The sequence below is a fragment of the Mytilus trossulus genome, chromosome 6 (assembly GCF_036588685.1).
Source record: "Mytilus trossulus isolate FHL-02 chromosome 6, PNRI_Mtr1.1.1.hap1, whole genome shotgun sequence".
In the NCBI taxonomy this organism is placed as follows: Eukaryota; Metazoa; Mollusca; class Bivalvia; order Mytilida; family Mytilidae; genus Mytilus; species Mytilus trossulus.
In genome coordinates, this window is record NC_086378.1 from 43,311,112 (window position 1) to 43,338,399 (window position 27,288).

Below are 27,288 nucleotides of genomic sequence, written 5' to 3' on the forward strand. Positions count from 1 at the left end.
GAAAGGAGAACCAAAAGCTAGCCAACTGTGTCAATACAAGTGAATATCTTAATATCAGATTAAAAAAAATGTCCATTTGAGATGTATGACATATATGTTCGTGTTTAGGTTTCTAATTTGTTGAACCATATCGACATACAGAGAAACTATTATAATCGATTTTTTATCAATTCTTTATTGTACTCATACCATAATTTATTTACTGTTTTATATGTATTAAATGTACTAGTAAATCATACAGTACGTTATTTTGTTAGTTTGTAAATTGAAGTACACTTCAACATTTTACACGTAAGTCATGTAAGTAGATTAAGTGCATAGTTTAAAAATATGTATCTATTTTTTAAATCGCCTTTTATTAATCGAAAGTCGTGCTTTCTCATATGTAACAATTCCACGAACTGAATAGGGAAGTTGATGAAGCCTTGTTAAATTAGGTTATCCAAAATAATGTTATACTGAAATGATATTTAAACAAGTTTACAGGCATTTTATTACGTTGTATTCTTACATCGAAGACATTTCAGAACCAATGTAAGTTCGTTAATCGTTGAAATCCAATACCCCCAGTGGAGTTTGATTATTTGATTGTTTTCCTACTGATCTTTTTTCGACTAGACGAGTGTTACGTGATGTCATCGGCGTCGGTTTGCAATGCGATCAGTTTAAATTGGACTACTGTGAGTAATAATTATTGTCTGAGTGATGGGAGTAAATATGCAGCTTTTTTATCACGTGAGCGTGTTCAATGTCAGTTGTCCGGTGTAATATACCATATTGATGACAAAACATTAAACATAAGACCATAATAAAGGCAACAGTATATACCGCTGTTAAAAACTCATAAATTCATGGACAAAAAACAAAATCGGGGTAACAAACTAAAACCGATGAAACGCATTAAATATAAGAGGAGAACAACGACATAACACCGAAACGGACCAAGCATCAGACAAAACACCACATAATCCGTTTTCAAATTTTAAATAAAAAAAAAAACATATATACAAGTTCAGTCTTTTCTTTTATAAATATTTATTCTATGGCAAATTATACTGATAGAATTATATTGTTTAAAGAATGCAACATTTTAACAGTAAACACTAATCTAGTCTAGTCATAATAAAGATCCGCACAAGCTAAAAAAAAGTAAATTGATTTACATTATCACAAAACTATAAGAATGTATTTTGTTGTTTTATTTTCTTTGTGAAGTCATCGCAGGTTTAATTACTTTTGCCTGCAGACAAATATTCAATAAACCTTTACATGAAGATACCATACATCTACATTCAATCTGATTTAAGGTAATAATTTTCAAGTATAATTATAGGCATGTTCTCGCACTGACCAGTTAATGGTTTTGATTTAAATGATTTTAAATCTGAGACGAAATTAGTCTCTGTTATGCCTGTTTAATGAAGTAAAAACAAAAATATTTGTACTACAGTGATGAAATCAAAATTTAATGTTCGCTATATTTGTTTCGTATCATATTTAATTTTTAAATGGCATTAAATGACTAAAGGACCACAATAAGGCGTAAAAACAGTTATTAATAACATAATTGGATCGCTTACTATATGTAATCATTGCCTACATAAATTCATTCAAATGCAGGGATGTAAAAAAAATGTTTGTTAAATTAGATAAAAATCGAACAAATAAATTAACACCGATGGGATACTTGTTACTCAGTCGATGATCATATAAAACACAGGATGTATCCATCAAAATCTTTCCGGATTGATTCATATTTCGTGGATTTACCCATTTAAAAGATCGATAAAGTACTTCATTGTATATCATTATAAAGTAACCTTTGATTGATAAAGGAAAAGTCGGTTGAGGTAAGTGAATATTCTTATCTCATTTCTATATCTTTGATAGTTTTATGTTTTGCTTAATCAGTTCGAGATTTGAACTAAATATCAATCACAGTGGAAATTTTACCAATTTTTTAATACTTAAATTCATTATTTACAAACACTAATTGACGTCGAAGTCACATCAGTGTCCTGTCTAGTCATTGTGACATATTCATTTTTTAACATTTCCATGGTACAATAGGTATACTAAGGAAATCAGTCTTTTTAATTTTCTGTATTAGGTTATGTTTACCGTTGTTTTGTCTTTTGGTCCTTTTGCGTTGTCAGTTTATTTTAGATTGTCAGTTAGATTTATAAGTTTGGATGTCACTTTGTGGTATCTTTTCTTTAAGGAAACAAAAGTAATGGTATATAAATTTATGACATAAAATTGCTATAAGATCTTAAGAAAACTGAAGCAAAAGAACAACACTTTTCCTGCATGTTGTTCTTTATCTCACAGTATATGTGTTTGTCATTGTTTATTTGTGTAGAGGTTTGTGCTGCTTTTGAATCCGGATCATTTATTTCACATTCCAATTTCTGATTTCCTTGTTGGATATATCTGATAATTGTGGTAAGCTGAAAAGGTAGATGTGAGTAATATTATCAAATATGTTCCTATATTTTAAACGTGTATAACACGTATCATTCTATGATGGAAAAAATAGTAAAATAACAACAATACCCAACTCCGAGCAAAATTCATATCGGAAAGTCATTTATCAAATGGCAAAATCTAAATCTAAAACACATCAAACGAAAGAAAAACTACTTTTATATGTCTGACTTTGTACAGACATTTCCCGGAAACGATCCAGGTAAATGTGTCTGTCATTATCGAAATGTTTCTGTACTATCAACTGAAGATTTTAAACTAAAAATTTACAGCACCTTTACTCTACATAAAATTATTTTAAGGTGGTCAACTGTATGGGTCAATGAAATGAAAACAAAATAAAACCAGAACAAGACATTTAAAAGGTCAACAAATTGTTTCCGTCGTATACAGCTGCCTACCCCACAACAAACTGGGTCACAAGATGTGAGTACATTTTACAGACATTATCACGTATTTGCAATGAAAAGAGTAATTCTTTAAGCACTAAAACACTATTATGGAAATTCTTATAACACAATTATGGATACAAAAGCAGTAACTGTAAACGTATCTGGCGTGTTGAGGGCTAATTAGTATTTCCTCCATGTCAATCATTAGAATTAAGTGAGTACATAGAAGAACGAGTAACTAAATAGGTTTACACACGTAACTTAAATCTATTTAATTTGAATTTATATTTCTCCCTTCGTGACGTTTACATTTTCTGACGTCAAACCCTAAAAGCAATGTGATTTTTTAAATTTGATAGATGCTTTTCTGCTTTTGTGTTAAATATTTTTTGTATAAAGATTTTGACACAGTGATGAATGCTGTACCCCTATCATTTTGGCATTTTGACCTATTATGTCTGTTTTGTTCCCGCATTGTTGTAAATAAAATATAATGGAATTTGATGCGATTGTCATACAAGTGAGAGGTCTAGCGCTATAAAACCAGGTTCAATCCACCATTTTCTACAATTGAAAATCCCTGTATATGACATTTGTTGTCTATTCGTTTGATGTGTTTTATCAATGGATTTTGCCATTTGATTAGGGACTTTCCATTTTTGAATTTTCCTCAGAGTTTAGTATTTTTCTGATTTTACTTTTCGCATAAGACACCAAACACCAATATTAAATTATACAAGTAACTGAAAGCAAGCTTAAGTCTGTACCAAACAAATAACATGTTTTACGTTGTTTTTTGCGATAATAGTTTTTCTTGTATTGTTGTGGTATAAATCAGGGCGTAGATTCCTACAAGAAAATGTTCACATGTTGACATCCAAGGATCTTCACAGCTCCCTATACGGTATTGGGTTTGCTCATTATTGACTTTCAAAAAGTAAAATCACAAAAATACTGCACTCCGAGGAAAATTCAAAACGGAAAGTCCCATCAAATGGCAAAATCAAATGATAAAACACATAAACCGAATGGACAACAACTTTCATTGTCATCAAACACATCAAACGAATTTATAAACAATTGTTTATATATTTGTGCTTCTCTCTTTAGTGATAGTTGTCTCATTGACAATTCTATCACATATCATTATTCTCATTTTAAATGACTTTTTCTGCTGTTGTAGATATTATGTAATTTTACAATCCAAAATATCAGTGTATGTAAAGTGCGGATCCTAAAATATCATTTTTACTGTATATGCCAGAAATTTTTGATGTAGAATGATAAATAAACAGACGATTTTTTTGTTTTAATTTTGAAGAAAATGAAGAAAATTAGTTGAAAAGTATATGTTAAGAAACACATAATACTAATAAAACAAAGTAAGAGATGCGAACGGGTTTTTTTGCGCCTAAATCCAAATAGCTGTGAAATATATACCAAAATAGGTGAATATTTAGTACATTTCACGAAGAGATCGTGCAGGTGTTTTATAACTAACAGGTAAGATGTTGTTGCAGAAAAAAATATTCATTTCAACACAATTATTAAAGTTGTATAACGTAGAATAGAATTTGTCATTCAGATTCTTTATATTGAACTGAATTCCACTTTGATGCTTTCTTTATGCGAGTCATGTTTACTGTCGAAAAATGATACTATTCTTTCATTTTCACTGTAGAGCGATTCATTATTATTGTAAATGCGGTGCATTTTCACTGTATTATATATTTATTATTTTATCTATTACAGCGTATTTTTTAAGCATGTAAAGCAAGACTTTAGTTAGCGTGCTTGCTTTTTTTTTTTACAATCATTATGATACCAACCAATTAAATTCAAATATAATAATTATATAAAAACAGGTTAAACTGTGCCGATACATATGGTTTAAAGATTTCAATCTTATTTACAAAGTTTGAATAAACAATTATACAAACTAAGCAAGCAAGTCAACCAAAGTTTTGCTTTACATGCATTAGGAAATTAGCTGTAAAGCCTTAATTTAGCCGACTTGCTAAAAAAAATAGATAAAGTAAGAGACGGATTTGATAAAATTTATCTTACGGAGGAAAGTTTGGTTTTAAAACAATAGAAATAACATTTATCTCAAATGTATTCCATTTAATTTCTTATAAATCGTATAGGGATCTTTATCCTTGTTTTTTTTATCCATTTCCATATCCTTCCTTGTTTTTTTTTTAATCCATTTCCATGACACTTCACCACTAATTACGTACATCTTGATATAGATTGAATCGTTGGTTTTCCAGTTTAAAAGTTTACACCATTATAACTTGCCGTTCTGTGTGAGCCAAGACTCCATGTTTAAGACCGTATTTTGACGTATAAAGGTATACTTTTATAAATTGTGACTCGGATGGAGAGCTGTCTCGTTGTCACATAAGACATCTTATATATCTGTGGCCCAAACCGAAACGAGACGGGATAAAAAGGGATATAAAACACACTTTTTTTAATATATTTATAATGGGATTAATATGAATCAGAAAAGAGTAGAATAGTGGGTCGCGTCGGGGTATAATCGTGACGCGGTGACACGTGAAAGTCAAATGATTGTGTCGTGAAAACGAGAAATAAAGTATAGCGGGGTACGGAAAATTTCAAAAACTGAGAACTGCATAGTATAAGCGGGATACGGGAATCTGACAAAGCAGTAAGTGGGATCAGGGATCAGACCCCCCCAATGAGATCCCAGAATAAGATATTTTTTTTATCTTCATCCTATTGTTACAGTCATGCCTTCAATAACAAATGTATCCCATGCATGCATTTTTATATTTTTGGTCCCTTTTTCAAGTTTGTGGTCTCCAAATGTATAGACAAAAGACCTTATGGATATTTGGGGTTCTTTGACATGCTGAATCTAACCTTGTATCCAGTTTGGGGATTTTTTACCAAGTTACCGAAATAGCCCGACAAAGTGGTCAAAATGGTCTAAGATAATCAAACATGAATTGTAGCATGCATGTCGTGTACAATTACTCAAATGTGCATTGTTTGACCTCTGTGGTAGTATCCATTAAGTCTCGCGGATCTAGAAATTTTGATAAGTAGGGGTCCAATGACTGCCTAAGAGGGGGCCCACTCCAGTGATTCCATATAATAGTAACCAAATGTTTTCCCAAAAAGGGGGCAACCCCCTGTCCCCATAAATCCTTCTCTGGTATCGAGCTGTCCATTACGGATATTTTTTTTTGTATCAAGGGTGCTCTACTTCACGAACCAATGCAAACAAAAAAGATCGCCCACACACCTTACATTTCATGTTTTAATGACTGTGGATAATTTATGTCACATACCGTTTCACCTTATACAGTAAAAAGCATGCAATCAACAATCGAGTCAAGAACATTTATTCTACCAAAACTGTCTTTTTCAGAATATGGAAATTGAAGCAGTTGAGGGTACAACTGGGAAAGTTAATCTTTTATAAGCTTTTCTGTTACCATTGTTTCAACTTTCAAGATATATTTATCTGTTCGCAAGTGTATTTATTGCGTTGAAGATAACGTCTTCAAATGTACTCGTCTCTATTTTACACAGACTGCACTTAAACTCCGCCATATCAATCTTTGACTTCAAAAAATACAGAAATATCTTTTAAATTTTTTTTAAATCAAGGAAAAACTTAATTTGAAGAATACAATATGACATTTTGAGAAGCGTTTTTGTTACTAGTTTGAAAAGCTATATATTTGATAAAGAATGAATGAGGAGTATTTCAATTTGAAAATACATTTATCATAAATTCTAGTCATCAACTAAGTTTTTTCATTTGTTTCAAGTGCATTTATCACATAATTCTACAATAAAAATTCCTCGCATCTTCGAAAATTCCACATCAGAAATGACTGCACTAACAGTGATAATTCATCGCATCTATAGTTAAAATGGATCGCTTTCAATAATCGATATGCTATATTATGCTGCTTTTATAACACTTATTTGAACTTTAATGCTATTTTTGTTCATAATAAAGACATATCACAATGAAAATATGTAAAAACTTTCCTTCAAATCAATTAATTTGGTATTTTCAAAACGTAAACAAATACAGTTTTCCCATGATCCTTTATTCTACAATAGACATACCCGCATATGACAGTAAAAATGAACTAGCTGGATTCGCAGGTCAATGTCCTTTACTATAGATAATTTAGCTGATCTGTAACAATAACATCTTCATGCCTTATATATCATGTACTGTAGTACGCCGCTAGATTAAAACTGACGTGGAAAGGTAACATATGGCCACCGAAAGCTCTTTTTTTTGAGAGCCCAGGTGGTCGTGTGGTCTAGCGGGACGGCTGCAGTGCAGGCGATTTGGTGTCACGATATTACAGTAGCATGGGTTCGAATCCCGGCGAGGGAAGAACCAAAAATTTGCGAAAGCAAATTTACAGATCTAACATTGTTGGGTTGATGTTTAGACGAGTTGTATATATATATATATATAACCACCTGGGCTCTCAAAAAAAGAGCTTCGGTGGGCATGTGTTACCTTTCCACGTCAGTTTTAATCTAGCGGCGTACTACAGTACATGATATATAAGGCATGAAGATGTTATTGTTACAGATCAGCTAAATTATCTATAGTAAAGGATCCTACAAATTAATGTAAGATACAGTCACAGAAAATAATTATATTTATAAGTACGTCTGAGTCAGTGACAACCCTACAACAGATGTATCCATCGGATCGCCATCAATGATGGTGATACATGGCTGTGTATATATATATATATAAGTACGTCTGAGTCAGTGACAACTCTACAACAGATGTATCCATCGGATCGCCATCAATGATGATGATACATGGCTGTGTACATAATGTATATACAACTCGTCTAAACATCAACCCAACAATGTTAGATCTGTAAATTTGCTTTCGCAAATTTTTGGTTCTTCCCTCGCCGGGATTCGAACCCATGCTACTGTGATATCGTGACACCAAATCGCCTGCACTGCAGCCGTCTCGCTAGACCACACGACCACCTGGGCTCTACAATAATAGAGCTTTCGCTGGCCGTGTGTTACCTTTCCTCGTCAGTTTTAATCTAGCGGCGTACTACAGTACATGATATATAAGGCATGAAGATGTTATTGTTACAGATCAGCTAAATTATCTATAGTAAAGGATCCTACAAATTAATGTAATATACAGTCACAGAAAATAATTATATTTATAAGTACGTCTGAGTCAGTGACAACTCTACAACAGATGTATCCATCGGATCGCCATCAATGATGATGATACATGGCTGTGTACATAATGTATATACAACTCGTCTAAACATCAACCCAACAATGTTAGATGTGTAAATTTGCTTTCGCAAATTTTTGGTTTTACCCTCGCCGGGATTCGAACCCATGCTACTGTGATATCGTGACACCAAATCGCCTGCACTGCAGCCGTCCCGCTAGACCACACGACCACCTGGGCTCTACAATAATAGAGCTTTCGCTGGCCGTGTGTAACCTTTCCTCGTCAGTTTTAATCTAGCGGCGTACTACAGTACATGATATATAAGCGGGACGGCTGCAGTGCAGGCGATTTGGTGTCACGATATCACAGTAGCATGGGTTCGAATCCCGGCGAGGAAAGAACCAAAAATTTGCGAAAGCAAATTTACAGATCTAACATTGTTGGGTTGATGTTTAGACGAGTTGTATATATATATATATATATGACAAAACAATAAAAGAAAAACAAATATGATAGACAGCTATCAACGACAACGTCCAGGAGTCGATTTAACAAAAAAACTTACGACTAAGATTGATCGTAAGTATACTGATTTGTTCAGGACTTAAGACCAATCTTATTTTTTTTTGGTAAAACCGACTCCTGACTCGGGACAGATCGATTATACAGATACAAATAATAATGATTGTAAGATTTTTTTTCCATATGGAAAGAGTTCTGATTACGTAACTTTTCAACATTGATACGTATTTTCAGACATCTGTTGTCTAAGTTTTTTTGACGATATAACGATTTCTGTTTTGTTTTACTCGTTTTTCGGATTGGTTCTTGTGATTCAGTTATTGTCGTTGACTACTGTTTATCATAATGCTTTTCCGTTTATTGTTTCTGGGATCAGGCCGTTGGTTTTCTCGCATGAATTGTTCTGCTGACTTCCACGCCATTTTAGAATCTGGTGAATATTTACATCTCATTGGCAATATTACCACACCAGTCCTATTGTTTTTGTATTCTAATTTTCTTTCTTGGTCACATGTTGAGATTAAAGAGGTTTCTTTGATCCCAAACGTAGATTGGAGATAATGATAACTATATAGTTATGTGTTTTTGTGTGGATTTTTTTTTTTCTTTTTTTTTTTTTTTTGCTTTTGTTCTTCGTATCCATCCAATCTTTTTTTCAATTGTTTTTATCTGTTTGTTCTGATGTTGTACCACCCATTCAGTTTCGAGGGTTGAGATTTTGTTAGTATTAATCACCTGTAATGGTATATAAATGTATTGCGTGTTTGATTGCTGTATAATAATGTTTTATTGTTATTATTTTTTTTTTTGTATAAAAAGAATATGTAGATTCATGACATATAGCATAGCCCAAAGAAAGTTCACAAACATGATTTCTCCCGATGTGGCCGTCACAAGTATTAACCCGTTATTATCGTTGGTTTTTGTAAGCATATTTGTTTTTCATTTATTGTTTTAAGAATATCGTTCGTTGGTTCTTTCTTTCCAACTTTTTCATGTTTGTTTATGCCTTTAATAGAATAAGGTACTATACTTTACGAGTTTTGTTCATTGTTGAAGAGGGTCCTACGATGACCTATGTTTGTTTACAATATCGTTGTTTAGTGTAGGGTGGATAGTTTTATCACAGCAAATCTCCTTGCTTTTATATTTCAATTTTATGTTTGAACTCACTGTATTGAAAAATATCTGACGTTGAGTATACTTATAATCCATTTTTTTATTTTCCAGATATTTTTTTTCCTGGTCGGAAAGTGAAAAATGACATGAAGATGGACATAGAAACAACAAATTATACACAAAGAAGGAAGCAAAACAATGAAAAATAAACGCCATGACTAATCAAAAAGTGCCACAGAGGAAATAAACTAATGTAAAATAAACTTTGTCATTGAGAGAAAATGACATCTTACAGATAATGAAGCTAGATGAGTAAAGTAAATTTCTCGATCTAAAGGAAACTCTGACACAAGTTAGTTATTCTGTAAACGACTAGACAGAGCAAATAATATGTATACACAATGGTTATGCATAGCATTATTTACATGTTGATATCTGTGCAAAACGTGGTTAAGGAATAGTCATAATTGATAAAAAGTACTATAAGTCAGATGGAGTTTTCTAGTCTGAATTGTACTGACTGGTTGGAAAAAGAGAATTCGAATCGAAGCTATTCAGTTGCTGATTTTAGTCGTCAGGTCAACAAAAGAAACGTAGCCGCTGTAGTATTTGTTGCCCTAATGATAGCCGTTGGTTTAGTTGGCAATATATTGGTGATCATAGTTTTTACCCTGAAATACAAAAAATCAACTTACCGTGTATACGTTTTATGTTTGGCATTTTTAGATACATTAAACTGTTGTTTTACGCTTCCATTTGTAGTGACGTATATTTTATTTTCTCAAAATTTTCCAAGCGGAGCGTTTTGCAAAATTGGGCATTTTGTTGGATTTTACATTGGTCTTGCGTCGCCGTTTACTTTGATTTTAATTGCATTTGATAGATACAGAAATATTTGTCAGCCATTATGCTTGCAAATGACTGAAAAGAAGGCAAAAGTTTACTGCGTTATTGTAAACATTGCATCGTTGGCGATGTCATGGCATGTTCCTGTTATATACGGAAATGCAGAATATCAAATTCCAAATACACATTTAATCGTTACGCGTTGTTACAAAGAGGATAATTACATAGCACAGAAGATAACTTGGTGGCAGTATATAATATTGACAGCTATTTTAGTAATTGTTGCAGTTCTTCTTGCTGTTATTTATTTCATTATAATGATTCGTGTCCAACATAAATCAAAATATTTTACACAATTACAGACCACCAAGGGACGTGCAAAGTCTTCAACCGGAAATGGGCGTGTTTCATCTAATACAAGCGGAAGCAGAAATTCAGATGTCAGCAGAACGTCTTCCAATTTTTCAAATGGAGATGGAACGGGGGCATACGTCAGTAAAATTATTCAAACAAGGAAAACGACTTTAACGTTCTTTATAATCACTACCGTGTATGTGCTTAGTTCCGTTATCCACCATGCATTAGCCATTGTACTGCACGTGGTTCCAAATTTAGAATGTAGAATGACATTTATTCAAGGTGCAGTATTCTGGACTTTCTTTTGGACAATTTTCATTAATAATATTGCAAACCCATTTATTTATGGTTTGTCTGACAATAGATTTCGTCAACATTTGAAAGCCTTTTTTCATAAGAAGAAAACAATCCCATTGGCATGGACAACACAACAACCGTTTCTCAAAACCAGAAATAGAGAAAAGAAATGAAAATCCTTGGAGAGAATATGAAACACTTGTTATATAATTTGAGGATTTTAAAATTATGTGAATTCGGCTTATTCCTAGATAAAATATAGGCCTAGGTTATTTTCAGGCTCCAAGTTCAGACAAGACGTAATCGCACAGCTAATTGGAATGGATAGTGATTTAAGAGACAATAACTTGCCTTTTTGATATGCTCGAAAATAAAACGTGGCCAAGAAGAGGCTGTTTGAATTTCTGCTGGCTGGCATGGGTAACATTGTTGTTTTACAATTTAAATGCTGAGTGTCGTGTAACGACAGACTTATATAAAGATTACAGTGTTGTTTGTGTATATTAAGCAACAATGGAAATGTAAGGTTTAATACATATAGTGTATGTTGTTAAGGAACTAAAAAGTGAACACTTGTCTTCAAATATAGAATAACAGACATTGTAAGATCTTTGCAAGTTTTGCAATAATTAATTCTTTATTTGCGAAACAAACAAAAACCAATTTTTGTCATGGCAAAAACATGGTCAAAACAAACATAATGAAAACTCGATAATAATAGAATACGTGTTAAAGTCATATGAAACGAGTGACTGGTGAACAATAATGTTTCTCCAATTCTTGAACCAATGCATGTATATATCATGAACGTAGTCTTCTGTGCACGATTTTATCATTTTTTACGCAAATATATCGTATAATCGTGATTTTTTTTTCTCTCTGTCTATTATGATTTAACAAATATGGCAGCTCATTAAATGCCGTGTTTTGACTCTGAAGTTTACTGATTGTCACCTTATAGTAAACAATCAACAAAAACATGGATACTGAGCACGTGTTTAACATGTAAAATCAGATAATAGTCTATTTCAGTGACAAGACAAGACAAGACAAAATATTTTATTTCCTCAGACACAAACGTGTACAAGAGGTCAAAACATAATAAAGTATACATTTAAATCGACAGCAGAGTAGTGTACGATAATAGCACGTGATTTTCGTGACAGATCCATGCGTATTGCGATCATCGGATTTTTACGAGAGGGTTCACGCTAAGGTCACATTGCATACGGAAAATATGTCAGCGAATTGCTTTCTGGAAGAAAGCAATTAAAAAAAAGTAAACTTCTTCTAAATGTGTACAAATTAAAGAATTTACTTCAGAAAAAAGAATATGTACATAAGTTTAATTTTTTTCAATTCAATTCAAAGTTTTATTGCCATATAAACTCTACAGTTTGTGACATGATAACAACAACAAAATCAGATAAAGACAACTAAGTAACTCAATATATATATACAAATTCAGGTAAATATTAAAGGGTCCCCTGTCCTCAGTTCAATTGACTTTTTTATAAGGATCCTAGTTTATTCACTTGTGTTGGTGTTGATGGGTTAATTATATATATAACTTTGTCATTGTCAGTGAGATTAGCAAATGAATTATTTTCTCTGTTAATGCAATTAAAATATGTTAATCTAATATTTGAATTGTGAGAACAATTTATTAAGAAATGTTTCTCATCATCTAGTACTTTGCATTTTTTGCAAAGTCTCTCTTCGCGAGGAATTTTAAAATGCTTTAATGATGAAAACTATCCATTTTGTAATTAAAAAAAAAACATATGCATCATTTTTTTTAATTTGAGGTTTCATATGACTTTAAAAACAGTTATTGGTCTCCATCAGTTCTAATGACTCTTTGATAAAAGAAACAACTGTTTTATATCATTTGGTGTTGATGGATTTAGTATGATCACGAGTTTATCAGTTATTGAAGTGTATCAAATTTGATATATTTTTGTATATAATATTTTAGAAAGATTTCTCTATTAATTTATCAATTCTACAGTTATTATATATCATTCTTGTTTTATTTGAATTTCTTTACATATTTATTGATATCCTTGTTTCTTGTCACGACCCTAGATAAAGACTAGTGTTTAATTGTAATACGATATTGTATATAATTCCGTTTTTAGATCAAATAATTTCGTGGATGTGGCATTCACACAAACAGACATTGTTGTAAATTAAAATGCGTACTTCGTAACATTGCGTATGTCTAGTTTTGTCGAAGGAAAAGTAAAATCCTGATTGATCAATAGAAAGTACTTGTAACACATTGTTTGGAATGTGTTTTATAAACGCATTAATGAATAATATAAATGCATTAAGAAATTATAATAAAAAAAAAATATTATTAAGAAAATATGTTTACACTTTTATCAATGAAAATTGACTCTGCAGTACGTTTAAATATAGACGCAAAACAGCAATGATCCAACGGTCAGGTTTAAATTAAACCCTATCAAGGACACTCTTCTTTGGGGTTTTAATATGCACAAAGCATACATCTCCAGATGAAATAGTCAATGTTTTAAACAGTGATATGCGTGGCTGCAGATCCTCATATAACTTATAAACTTAGTCCATATAACTTATAAACTTAGTCCATATAAGAATAAACAGTATGGTTTAGTTTCATCCAATAACTAGATGTTTTTTTAGTTTAAAACCAGAGCTAAACTAAAATACTTTTTTCTTATAATTGATAACATGTAAATTTTGTATAAAAATGTTGTGAAAGATAAGTTAATCTAGAGTTTACATGGTTACAGAATTGCAATTAATAACCTGGATTTCTCCCATTTAGCAGTAAATCCCATATATACTAAAGAGAGGGCGTACATTTGGCTGTGCGGGATTTATAAGTACTCAACAATTTCTTGTCTGCTCGAACATCATATTTTTCTCCTTTATTAAAATTGTCCCTAATTCATACAACCCATGAAATATTGTCTGTGGACGTTAAGCAAAGAATAATATGTCGAATTATGGATTATGATCGATTGCAATGAAAGTTATGTAATAAGGAAATATTCACAGAATACAACATTGTTCATTTCATATTCTTTGACGTCAAAATACTGAATTTTGTTTCTGTTGTTGTATAAACCTCTTTTAATTATAACATGTAGATAATGTTAGTGTCTTGTCATTAGCACCAAAACTGACGAAATGAAGGGTAGAACTTAATTTACTACACTTAGTCTTTAAGAACTGTTTAACATTGTGTTATATGTGGATATGAACTAATACTTTGTGCACTATTTGCAATGATAAAAACTATGTGTGGTGATTATGTACTGTTTCGATACGTGACTGAACTATGCTTTGTGTGGTGTACTGCCGTATCAAATTGAACTTTGCGTGAATTACTTCTGTATTGAGGGGTACTTTGCGTGAAGCACTGTGCTTTGTTGTAAATAACTGCTGTATTGAACGGTATTTTTGTGTGTGTGATCTCCTGCCGTATTGAACGGTGCCGTGAGTGAAATGTGAGTGGTGCTCAGTGTTTTGCTGTTTTGAATAGTTCTTTGCGTAAATTACTGTTGTATTGAGCGGTGCTTTATGTGATGTACTGCCTATTAACCGTTCCTATCAGAGGAGTATTGATGTCTTGAGTGTGCTTTACTTGAAGAACTGTTGTATTGAATGGTGTTTTATGGCTTTTATGTGATGTGCTGCTGTATTGAATGGGGATGCGAGTGATTTACTAATGTGTTGAATGTTTTTTGTGCGAACAGTTTTTTCCCGTAAAGTACTGCTGTATTGAACTGTGCTATGTGTAAATTACTGCTGTATTGAACGGGCTTGGTTTTTTAGTGATCTACTGTCGTATTGAATGGTGCCGTTAGTGAAGTTCTGCTATATTGAGCAGTTCATAAACTTCGGTGAAGTAATGCTGTATTGAATTTTGTTTGATATAATGATGTTCTGAAAGGTCCATTAGTGATGTTTTGTTAACTTGGACTGTGGTGTGTGTTAAGTGCAGTTTATTTTATTTGTATAAACTGAGTTTTTAAGATGTATTATGCTTAATGTGATTGAGGGCTTAAGCACGAATGAGTTTGTCTAATTTACACCAAGATATCATTGTCAATGCAGAATGATGGTTTTCAATAATCTAGGGGGGGGCGGCTTTCAGCGATTTGATCATATGTTTTTTACAAGCATGACAAATGCATTGTATCCAATTTTGTTTAACGACATATTGGTGTAAGTGCGGATGTAACCGTTCGTTGTTTTCTTACTTTAGCTTGTAGCTTAATTGATGTAATGTAATAAAATAAAATATGAAAATGTTTTTGTTTATCTAATCATTCACTTACTAGTTTATCTGCTAATTTATTTATCATGTCTTGAACATCTTTGGCCAGATCCATATGTAAGGAATTGTCTTTAAAGCATATAAATATAAAAGGGAATAGATGGAGGTTCCTTCTATTCAGTATTCTTAAATTTTTGAAGCCACTTTTCTCTATTCGTTAAAAATGTTGCTGTTGTTCTCTTTACTTTATATATTTTAGCACCCCATTATTCTCTTTTCTTTATCTATTTCACTTAAAAAAATCTCTATTTTTATTTGTTTAGCCCTGTGTTCTGCACATTTTACCCTTTTTTCTCTATTCTGTAAACTCAATCCAGACCCTCGTGAAATTGACAATCCAAACTTTGGACAGACTAAGTAGTTTTGGCATTTTGAGAATATTAATTGTTGAGGACAAATCGTTGATATAAAAAAAAAAAGATGTGGTATGATTGCCAATGAGACAACTCTCCACAAGAGACCAGAATGACACAGAAATTAGTCATTATTTAATCTATTTAAACTTTTGCAGATTCAGAACGATTTTCAAGTTGAGACAATGTATTGGTATCTGTCTACTAATTTTATTTCCGCCGATTGTATTCAACCGCATGATTTAAGTTGCATATTTGTAAGTTGTTTAGAAGATATGTGAGCGTACAATGTTACCTCATTGAGTAAACGGAGACTTGTGAAAATGCGAGATATATCGGTATCATTTTATTTCCTGTTATTGCGGTAATAAAATGTCATTGTGATCATTTTAAAATTTCATCATTAAAATTATTGGTTAATATTATGCTCTTTGTTTGTAATGATTCTTGATTATTTATTTAAGGTTTTGATTCACTCTTGTTATGTAACGAGAATATTGATTGATGATAAATTTGATTAAACTGATATTGATATGGAAAGATTTAGTAATTATGTCATATATTAGAAATTCTATATTTCAATGAAAGAGTTAAATTTTTAATATTCATTTCCTGGAATCTCTTTTATAAGGAATTTCATTATTGATATCAGCTAAATAGTTCTGTTAGGTAACGGTAATTCGAAGCGTCATTTAGTTTTTGGTACAGATAATTTATCCTTGCATAACATAAAAAAAAATCTGTATCCTGTTGAAATATGGTATCGTATGTGGCAATATTGATCATTTAATACAGAACACATTGACTGTAAAAGTGAGGCGAGACATTCAAACTTATAAGTCGAAAATAAACTGACGACACCATGGCAATAAAAGAAAAAGACAAACAGCAGATCACAAACCACAAAATAATTTAAAGACTGAGTGAGCAACGCGAACCACATCAAAACTGGGGTGTGCTCAGTTCTACGAAAGAGTAAGCAGATTTTGCTCCACGTCTGACACCCGTCGTGATCCGGTTTTAATAATTCGGTTAGTCACATTCGGGGTTAGGGGACGGAATTATTGTAACGATAATTGGAACAAAGCCGTCGGCATCTGGTCATCTGTGAAACAGATATTCCATATATCCAAGGGATGAATTCAACTTTACTCTTAGTTTAAAAACTTTCGTGTGAGTAGCATCTTCTGATAGAAATACTGTACAAGCCTAGAATATCGCATCATCTAGGAGGTATATACTCCGTATGCAGACGATGCTGGAATGTTGTAACTGTAGCTCGATCACATGATATAAACAATGACAATGTCTTACTTACTGTGGCGATAAGATCATAAAAGAAAAAAAACTATTCATAAAATATATTCCGCGCTTTTCTGAAGTATTTTAATTGATGGACATAGTCGGAGTTTTTGTACAATAAAATGTACTACATTGCAGAAAACTTTCTAGCAAATAATGAAATAAAGAACACTATTTAAAGTATTCCTACAAATGCTGAGACAATATTCCTCTCTCCCCGCACTGCAAACAACCCACATAACAACCATAATAGTTATTCAAATGTACCAAGCTTATAATTTGATACGCAAGACGCGCGTTCGTCTACATAAGACTCATTAGTGACGCCCAGATCACAATAGTTATAAAACCCAAACAAGTACAAAGTTGAAGAGCATTGACGACCAAAAACTCCAAAAAGTTGTGCCAAATATACGGCTATGGTAATCTATGCCTTGGAAAAGAAAATATTTAGTACTTCGAATAAGTCATACTTTTGCAACGATTGTCATATAAATAACCTTTAGTAAGACGAAATCTTTTGAGAGCTTCATGCATTAATCGATATAAAATTTTATTTGTTTACTTTTTGTAAACATATCTATACTTACCATCCCCATCCCATTTGTATTTCATGCAAAATGCGCACATTTCTATTTACATGATTCACTTTTCCGTCCCATATAAAATTCCAAAGTATATCGGAAATTTGATGAAAATATAATGATATCTTTTTTGTATGTAAATGTTCAAGTTTAAATGGTTTTAGATATGAACCAATCACCACAACTTTATCAGAAAATTATAAATACCTGGGCAAGTTTTATATAAATTACTGATACACCATTATTTTTTTTAAAGCGATATCACAACTATCAAGAACATTTGGAATTCAGAAACCACAGATTTTTTTTTAGCTGTAATGAACTTTATAGGAAGCTTATTGATTGTAGAAATTGTATTTCCGAATTTTCTAAAAATTAAACAGGCAATCCCTATAAAGATTTCGTGCATATTTTGAAATCTTGCGGAAACCAGAAGCCAGTGCATAATGAAATGAAATTAAAGATATCAAATTACCTTGAGATAATGAACCTTAACAACCAAACAATAAAACCATCAAAGTTGAAACACAAATATATTCGTACGTTATTAAATAAGGATGCATCTCCAAAATTTCAAGTTAAGTGGGAGAAATATTTGGAAACAATTTACTTTAGGAAAATATGTGGTCGGGATTAAAACAGTTAAAAAAAATGAAATAAAGTAAAAGATTTTCAAATTAATTCCGAAAATTAGGGACTCAATAAAATATAACAAAAAGCATAAACACCTCAAGAAAATTATAATATCTGTAGGAAACATCACTTAAAAAATAATCTTAAATGTGTTCTTCAATTGAAAGGCATTGACATCATCGAATAGACAAAATTGAAGTCGGTGATAATAAAAATTTAGACAACAAATATAGTATTAACTGGAGACAAAGTAAAATGAATATGGATTATTGTACAAGACTAGATTTTATGAATATATACATACATATAGAAACGATAAAATAAAAGTGTTCGCCTATCGTGTGTGTTATCGTAGTAAATGCACATTTTTGGTAGGATATCTTATTAATTACTAACTATGTTGAAATTAAGTTAAAGAACTGTTGGTTGCAGCCTATACTTCTAACATTATATTGATAAATTTATGAACTAATTGTAAATCCAAGGTAAAAAGTGAACTACATTTCTTTCCTTCGATTACCCCTGGCTACATGGTTCATTTTGTAAACAGGAACCCCATGCCTGTTATCTGGAAGACTAAGTTAGTTGTTTATAAAGAACTTTTAGGGAATAAAACTTTTTAATATGTATTAAAAAAGGTGTTTATATGGTTTGGGTTTGTGTAGTGTCGAAGACCGTTTACTAAATTTTATCATTGGTGTAAGGGCATCATTCGTAAATATAAATCAGCATAAAGACAACTTATTTTTATAAAGAATATAACCATAAAAGACACATTGCTGGCCTTCGGCTGTTTTTTACTCTTTGGTCGGGTTTTTGTCTCTTTGACACTTTCCCCATTTCCTTTCTCTATTTAATTGCTTATTTTGGACTCTTCTTGATAGTTCTCTCATTGGCTTCATATTCCTTTTTCTATCTTTCACTTGTGTCACAAATTACATAAGTGAAAATAAGTTCCTAGAGATATGCAAGAAGATGTGGTAGAGAGTGCCAATGTGACAACATTCTATCCAAGTCACAATTAAAGTAAATCATTATACTTTAGGTCAAAGTACGGCCTTCAACACGAAGCCTTGGTTCACACCGAATGACTAGCTACATATAAATGCGTTAAACTTATAAAATGATTTTCTGTTTAATTTAAAATTGATAGAATATATAAAAAAAGAAAAAGAAAAAAATAATGTGTCCCTAGTACACGGATGCCACATCCATACTATCTTTTTCATAGGGAACATGTGTAGTTAAGGGGGCTCGCGGGTATAAATCATTTTTTTTCTAATATAGGATTTCGCTATATTTTTCTATAAATGAACTTTATCATATACTTAATAGAAAAATGAAATAAAAAATGGGGTCACCGTTCAATTAAGCTCACAATCTGCCTTCGAAAGAAGCATACATTTTTGTTAATGTCCTTTTTTTTCTGTTGAACTATATGAGAAATAGAGGTAATATCGAAATAAAAAAAGAACTAAATTACAGAAATCGCTTAAATTTTACAATAATTTAGTTTATGTACAGCTTATTTGAAAACAGTAATAAAAAATATAGGTCACTGATGAGTTAAAAAAGATATTTCAATTTAATGCCAAAAAATGGCATTTTTGCACCAAAGGGAGATAATTTTGAGCTTTTTCAATGATATAAATATTTTAAAAATCATCTGAGGCCAAACCGAATAGATTTCTTTGGTTGATTTGTACCAAATCATAAAGTAATAACTAATAGTGTAATAAATAAAATTTGCAATGAAAAAACATGTTTATTTTTTTGCTAAAATTTTTGAACCCGCGAGCCTCCTTAAGTTTGAAGTTGATTGGACTTCAGCTTCACCAAAAACTACCTCGACCAAAAACTTTAACCTGAAGCGGGACAGATGGACGAACGAACGGATAGACGAACGGACGCACAGACCAGAAAACATAATGCCCATAAATGGGGCATAGAATTAAAGTGATGAACTGGCATTTATTTATATAGCTTGTGTGTTCTTAACTCTTTGCTTGCATTACTGTTATAAAGAAAAAGAAGATGAAAAAGAACTACTTGTTACACCTCGTAAAATCTGTGCTATCTCAGTAATGTGTTACTTATAGATTATCGTTAATCATTTCAACGAGATTGATTTTCTCGCTTGAGCCAGTACGGCAATCGAGTTGTGAGTGACCAATGATAATCTGCTTATCGCTATTTTACCTTTTACAGAAAACGTGTTGTTTACATCGAAATATGAATCCTTTTTTCTGTATTAATTGAAAACTCTGTCGATAATGAAATTATGTCGCCATATCTTATTTATTTACTTGTAAACAATTTTGAAACTATTTTGATATGACTCTAGACAGATTTATGTTCAGATTCGATTAAAAATTTTGTCTGAATTAAATTGTACAGAACTCGTCCGGTGATTAATTGTCAAAAATATAATTATATATATGTGGCTTCTATAGCTAGTTGCAAATCATGTTTTGAAAAATTGCTATTTTACATGATATAGATTTTATAAATACTTAATTTATCAATATTTATATATATACAAAGGTACGCTGCTATTGTAACTAGAAACTCAATTAAAGTGGGATGTTTAGTACTATAACCTTGAATGATAAACCTGGAATAAACAAGTATGCAGACATACTCCATAGAAAATGTTTGGAGTGTTGAACAATAGCGTCTGGATAACCATACAAGTACTTTGAAAATGCAATTTAACACTTTAATAATACATATACGTGTTATTAATCCTCACAATGAGACAAAAAAATCAAACGCGAAGAGTTAACAAATATTGTAGACCGAAGAATATGTCTCTTGTGTGGTTACATTTGTCATTTCATAATTGGTCTACTATTTACTCGAGTTTACCTGGGTTTATATCAAATAAATTCAAAAGCTGTGCGCAAACGTAATGATTTTTGCGCGCTAATGTAATGGTTACGCGCGCAAACATAATGCAGATTCAATAGTTTATTAAAGTCTCACCACTTGAATAACATTATACATTCCAATATACATATACACATTGCGTATAACATGAAATATTGGATAACATATATAAAACATATTGTATATTAAAACTAACAGTAAAATATTATTGGTTTCTAAATACTAAAACATATACAAGTGCCATTCTATTAAGAATTATGAGAGAATAATATTAAAGGATTAATTATATACAACATTTTACACAATTTTAAAACTATATATATCTAAAATTTAAAATACATCATCAACTCTATACAAATAAAAAATTTGTTCTTCTACATAAAATATTAAAGCAGGTTTTAGCAACTACCTGACATAGTTCTTCATTACTGAATAAAAATATAATTTTTTTGTCAAAAGACAAGTTATAAAATTGATCGTTATGTTTCACTGCTTCATTATACAATATATTTCGAAGGTCTGCATATAAAGGACATAACGTAATTACATGTTTCTCATCTTCAATTTCGTTATTACACATAAAACAACATCTTTCATTTATTGGCTTTTTCTCATATCGGCCTGTTTCTATTTTAAGTGGCGCAACGCCACATCTAAATTTTGCATAAGCACTTCTAAATTTAATAGACATTTTTTGTTTTAAATATAACTCTGTGCAATATTGTGACTTGTATAGCTTATAAGTACGAAGCTTGTTAGCGGTACTCTGTGACAAAATTTTCGTTTGCCATTCTACAATATATTTATTAAATAAAACATTTTCAATTTGTAGAACAATATTCTTATGCAGCACATTATCAATTGTAGTATACAAATCAAAGTTACAATCTTTAAATTTTTTCATGACTCTATTACACCAGTTTTTCTTATTATTTACAGCATTTTTATGTGACCATTTGAAAACTTTATAATTCATTCTGTCATTAGTCATAGAACTACATCTTGCCCAATGCCTGAAGACACATGTCCATTGTTTTACACTAGGAGGTCTCCAGCCCATGTCCCCGTTAATTGCATCATTTGGCGTATACTTGCCAACACCCATAAAAAACCTGATAGCTCTGTTCTGGACAGCGTTGACACAAGAAAAAGAACGAGTGCCCCAAATGGATGCACCGTAGCTTATTACTGGCCAGACCAGAGTATCAAATAATGTTGTAAAGGTACTGTGCTGGAAACCCACCATGTGCTTTATATTTAACAATCAATAAACTTAGAGCTCGACTTGCAGACCTTGACACAGCTTTAGCCATCTCGTTATAATCGAGATATTCTGTTAACAGTAGACCCAAATATTGGTAACAAGATACTATTTGTACTATATTATTATTTAACAAAAAACATTTAGATGTTTGTTGAACCGAAGGGTTCCTAAAATGAACAACATTAGTTTTATCTAAGTTCACATTCATGCAATTGGTAACACACCAATTACTTAATACATCTAATAGAGTTTGTAAATTATTTTCATTTTCAGCAATAAATACAATGTCATCAGCATATAAAAGTATACCAACTTTTTCACCATCAATGTCTACACCAATGTCTAGTGCTTTTATTACATCAATTAAACTATTAATAAAAATGTTGAACATAATAGGTGATAATACACATCCTTGTTTTAAACCTGAATTAACGCTAAACCAGTCTGTCATATTGCCATTAAGTTTAATACAACATTCTACATGTGAATATATAGCTTTCAATGTACATAAAAAATGTGTACTTATTCCTAAATCATCTAATTTTGTAAACAATAATTTTCTACTAACAGTATCATATGCTTTTTTAAAATCTATGAAAGCTGTAAATGTTGATAATTTTTTCAATTTTCTAGTTTCAATAATTGAAGTTAATGTATTAAGATGGTCAATGGTACTTCTACCTTTACGGAAGCCATTTTGCTCGTCATGAATAATATCTCTATCATCTAACCAATACACTAATCTATCATTCAGTATACTGCAATATAATTTATATGCACAAGGAGCTAAAGTTATCCCCCTATATGACAAAGGATCTCGTGGATCTGAAGTTGAAGACTTAGGAATTGGGGTTATAATACTTTTACCCCATACAGAAGGAATTTTTCCATACTTGAAACATATATTAAATAACTTATGCAAAATTAACATCAATGCATTATTTTTAAATAATTCTACTGACAATTGATCAATACCTGGCGACTTGCCATTTTTACTTTTAGCAATTGCATTTACTACTTCTTCAAACAATATTTCCCTATCTAAAAAATCATCAGAAATATTAATATTGCCATTAGTTTCAATAGTCTGATTATTACAATTTAATAATTTATCAAAACAGTTAATGCACCGATTAGAACTGAGGAAAGGAGTTGTTTTAACATATATATTATAATTGATGTGCTTTTCTTATGTTTGTTCTTTCTTTCTATTGCTATAACTAAAATTGTTATTTGTTTGTTTTGCAATTAAGAAGTATTATCATAACCAAAATACAAGGACTGCATTAAATTACGGCTTCTTACTTGGAATCTGATGATCAACCAAATATTTTGAGTAAGGACATTTTTACTTTTTCTCAGTATTCTAAATAAAAAAAACAAAATGAATATGCAGATAGATCCTCACATCGTGTAAGAAATGTTATTCACAACTTTTTGAACGACCATTACTCTTTGAAGGAGGTTATGGAATGCATCTATTTATTTATATTTTGAGGCACAACGCACAAATATTAAATTAAACTCTCTATTAGAAATATTTCTTTTGTTTTATCAAATGTTATTGCCATGGTATGGCTTACCAATATGAAGCTTAGCACAGAATATAACGACAAAATGTGATTGATATTTCTAATACATGTGCCAATGTAAAGTAAACACATTTATGTGGTTAATATGAGGGAAATAAGCGACAGATCTGTACATGTGTCACACGCTATATATATAGTACCTATATGAAGCTTGACACAAGATATCACAACAAAATGTGATGTTATTTCTGATACATGTGTTAATGTAAAGTACTTACATTTATGTGGTATAAAATATGAATGAGTAAAGTTACAGACCTGAACATGTGTAACACGGTATAAAGTACCGACTAGTATATGAAGTTTGGTATAGAATATCATAACAAAATGTGATTGTTATTTCTTACAAATTCTGTCAATGTAAAGTATACACATTTATGTGGTAAATATGAAAGAGATAAGTGACAGCTCTGAACATGTGTCATATGATATAGCTTACCAATATAAACCGTTATACAGAAAATCACAAAAATGTGATTGATATTTCCAATACATGTGCATTGTTTACCAATATTGGGCTAATCTAAAGAAGTTGTGACTGAAAGTTGTAATGGACAGAGATAGATATATACCAGCATTAAATTTTGAATGCTAGACACACAATTTGTCTACAAAAGATTGCCACTCACCAGTGTTGCTTGAATAAAATATAAAAAAGAAAGATGTGATATGATTGCGAATGAAACAACTCTCCTCATTATACCAAATGGCACAGAAACATTAACTGTTATCACAGAGATATTTTTTTGCTTTTTGGTAATTTTGATAATGCAAATGTTGAAATCAAAATAGCAACATTTTAACATGTATGTTTTTCAAATATTCAAAGTCAATGAACCATGACTGAAGGTCCATGGCTAAACAATCTCCATGGATATGAGATATGCCAATGATAATACAACTGCATACCAAATACCATCGACTTATCGTATGAAGTTCCCTTTAAACAAACCTAAACACAAACTAATCTCATATGTAAAGTGAGCAAAATTTCAAAGTCAATAAACCAAAACTGAGGGGACAGCGCCAAATAATCTTCATGGAAATGAGATCTGCCAATGCTTATACATCTGCATAGTAGTAGGTCCCCATAAACCGACCTAATCACAAACTAATACATGAAATCTAAGCAAAAGTATCGAAGTAAATAGACCATGACTGCGGGGCAGGGCCAAATAATCTCTTTGGAAATGAGACTTGCCAATGCTTATACAACTGATTAGTAGTAGGTCCCCATAAACCGACCTAATCACAAACTAATACATGAAAACTAAGCAAAAGTATCAAAGTAAATAGACCATGACTGCGGGGCAGGGCCAAATAATCTCTTTGGAAATGAGACTTGCCAATGCTTATACAACTGCATAGTAGTAGGTCCCCATAAACCGACCTAATCACAAACTAATACATGAAAACTAAGCAAAAGATTTAAAGTAAATAGACCATGACTGCAGGGCAGGGCCAAATAATCTCCTTGGAAATGAGATCTGCCAATTCTTATACAACTGCATACCAATTATTATTAACTTACCACTAGATATTCCTCATTAACTGACCATATCAAAAACTAATACATGAAAACTAAGTAAAAATTTCAAAGTCAATAGACCATAACTCAACAGCATACCTATGTCTCGCTTTTTGACTCCGTCAAGCGAGACAAAAACCAGTTTTCAAAACCAATGCCAAGTTCTGGGCCAAATTTTTTATAACATTTGACAACTGTAAACAGAAAAGGGAACTTAAGTGGTGGGCATTAGTGTTATTTTTCATGTCTTGTACTAGGTTAAAACTACTGATAATGTACTGATAGTTTCATAAAGTATCATTTTTAATCAGTTCAGTGAGGAGTCAGTGACTATGACTTAAAAATATCTTTCTTAAATTCACCTTCGATTATTTAGAAATTATTAAGAAACTAAGGTTACACCTGACTAAGGCAAAGCTGATCCTGGATAGATTTGGCACCATCTTATTTATACCAATTGTTCATATAAAAGAGGGGGCAAGGGGGGTCCCAATAACAGCAAAACAGCAAATTGATTTGGCTCATAACAGATAACAAGGAATTAAAATGGACAAAAACAAATAACAGTAAATGAAATATTAAAATAATTCGGTCTTTGACAAATCAGTATTTCTTATTACGGATATAATCCTTTGTAATGCATTCCATTTTCTATGATTATGTTTTTAGTATTAATTTATGTATCTAAAATGTGTTTAAATTACTACTCAATATATTATAATATTTTTTATACGCTCGTTTACGGAACGTATTATGGTATACTGTTGTCCGTCTGTTGTCAACATGTCGGACATTAACTCAAAAACTCTTTAACCAATTTGCATTAAACTTTGGGAAATTGTTTATATCTATTTTTGTTTTTTTTTTATAAATTTTAGATTTTAAGTTTCTGGGTAATGGGTTTTTATTCAATAAAATTGGTGTTTTTTTCAGTTTTCTGATTATATCTCAAAAATGCTTTCACAAAGCAAGGAATTTTTGGTGAATTGTTTATATCTATTATCATGAGGTCACTTTCAATTTTTATAAATTTTAGATTTTACGTTTCCGAGTTAACGGGTTTTATTAATTAAAAAGGGGGGATTTTCCAGTTTTCAGATATTTTAACACAAAAATGTTTTCAGCAGTTCTCATGAAACTTCGCTGAAATGTTTTTATCTATTGTTGTAAACTCCCTTTCGATTTTTATTAATTTTAGATTTTATGTTATTGAGTTAAGGAATTTTATTCATTAGAAAAAGGTGGTATTTTCTAGTTTTCAAAAATAACTCAAAAATGCTTTCAGCAGTTCTCATGAAACGTTGGTGTATTGTTTATATATATTGACTGAAGCTCCCTTTGTTGCTAATAAAAAAAATGACCTAAAAGAGTTTGAATATTCTGACTTTTTCTAAATGACCATTTAATGAGGTATGTGAATTTTTCTTAATAAGACTATGAGGCAAAGTGGTATATAGGGTAGAAAAATCAAAAGCACCAATTATAAGCATGCAATTTATCAAGTACTTCGAACGAATTTTGACATTCCAAAAGCAATGTATTCAAATATTTTCAAAGGCC

General features: G+C 31.4%; 1 protein-coding gene across 1 annotated transcript; it reads left to right on the plus strand.

Annotated features, from left to right (window-relative positions):
• Window positions 1-1,547: 1,547 nt before the first annotated feature.
• LOC134721392 (orexin receptor type 2-like) lies at window positions 1,548-15,533 on the plus strand. The gene is made up of 2 exons (XM_063584364.1): window positions 1,548-1,850; window positions 9,862-15,533. The coding sequence occupies exon 2, from the start codon at window positions 10,242-10,244 to the stop codon at window positions 11,421-11,423; it is 1,182 nt and encodes a 393-aa protein (XP_063440434.1). The 5' UTR covers window positions 1,548-1,850; window positions 9,862-10,241; the 3' UTR covers window positions 11,424-15,533.
• Window positions 15,534-27,288: the final 11,755 nt, after the last annotated feature.

Coding starts and splice junctions, on each gene's coding strand:
- LOC134721392 (XM_063584364.1), top strand. CDS start 10,242: ATGGAGTTTTCTAGTCTGAATTGTACTGACTGGTTGGAAAAAGAGAAT.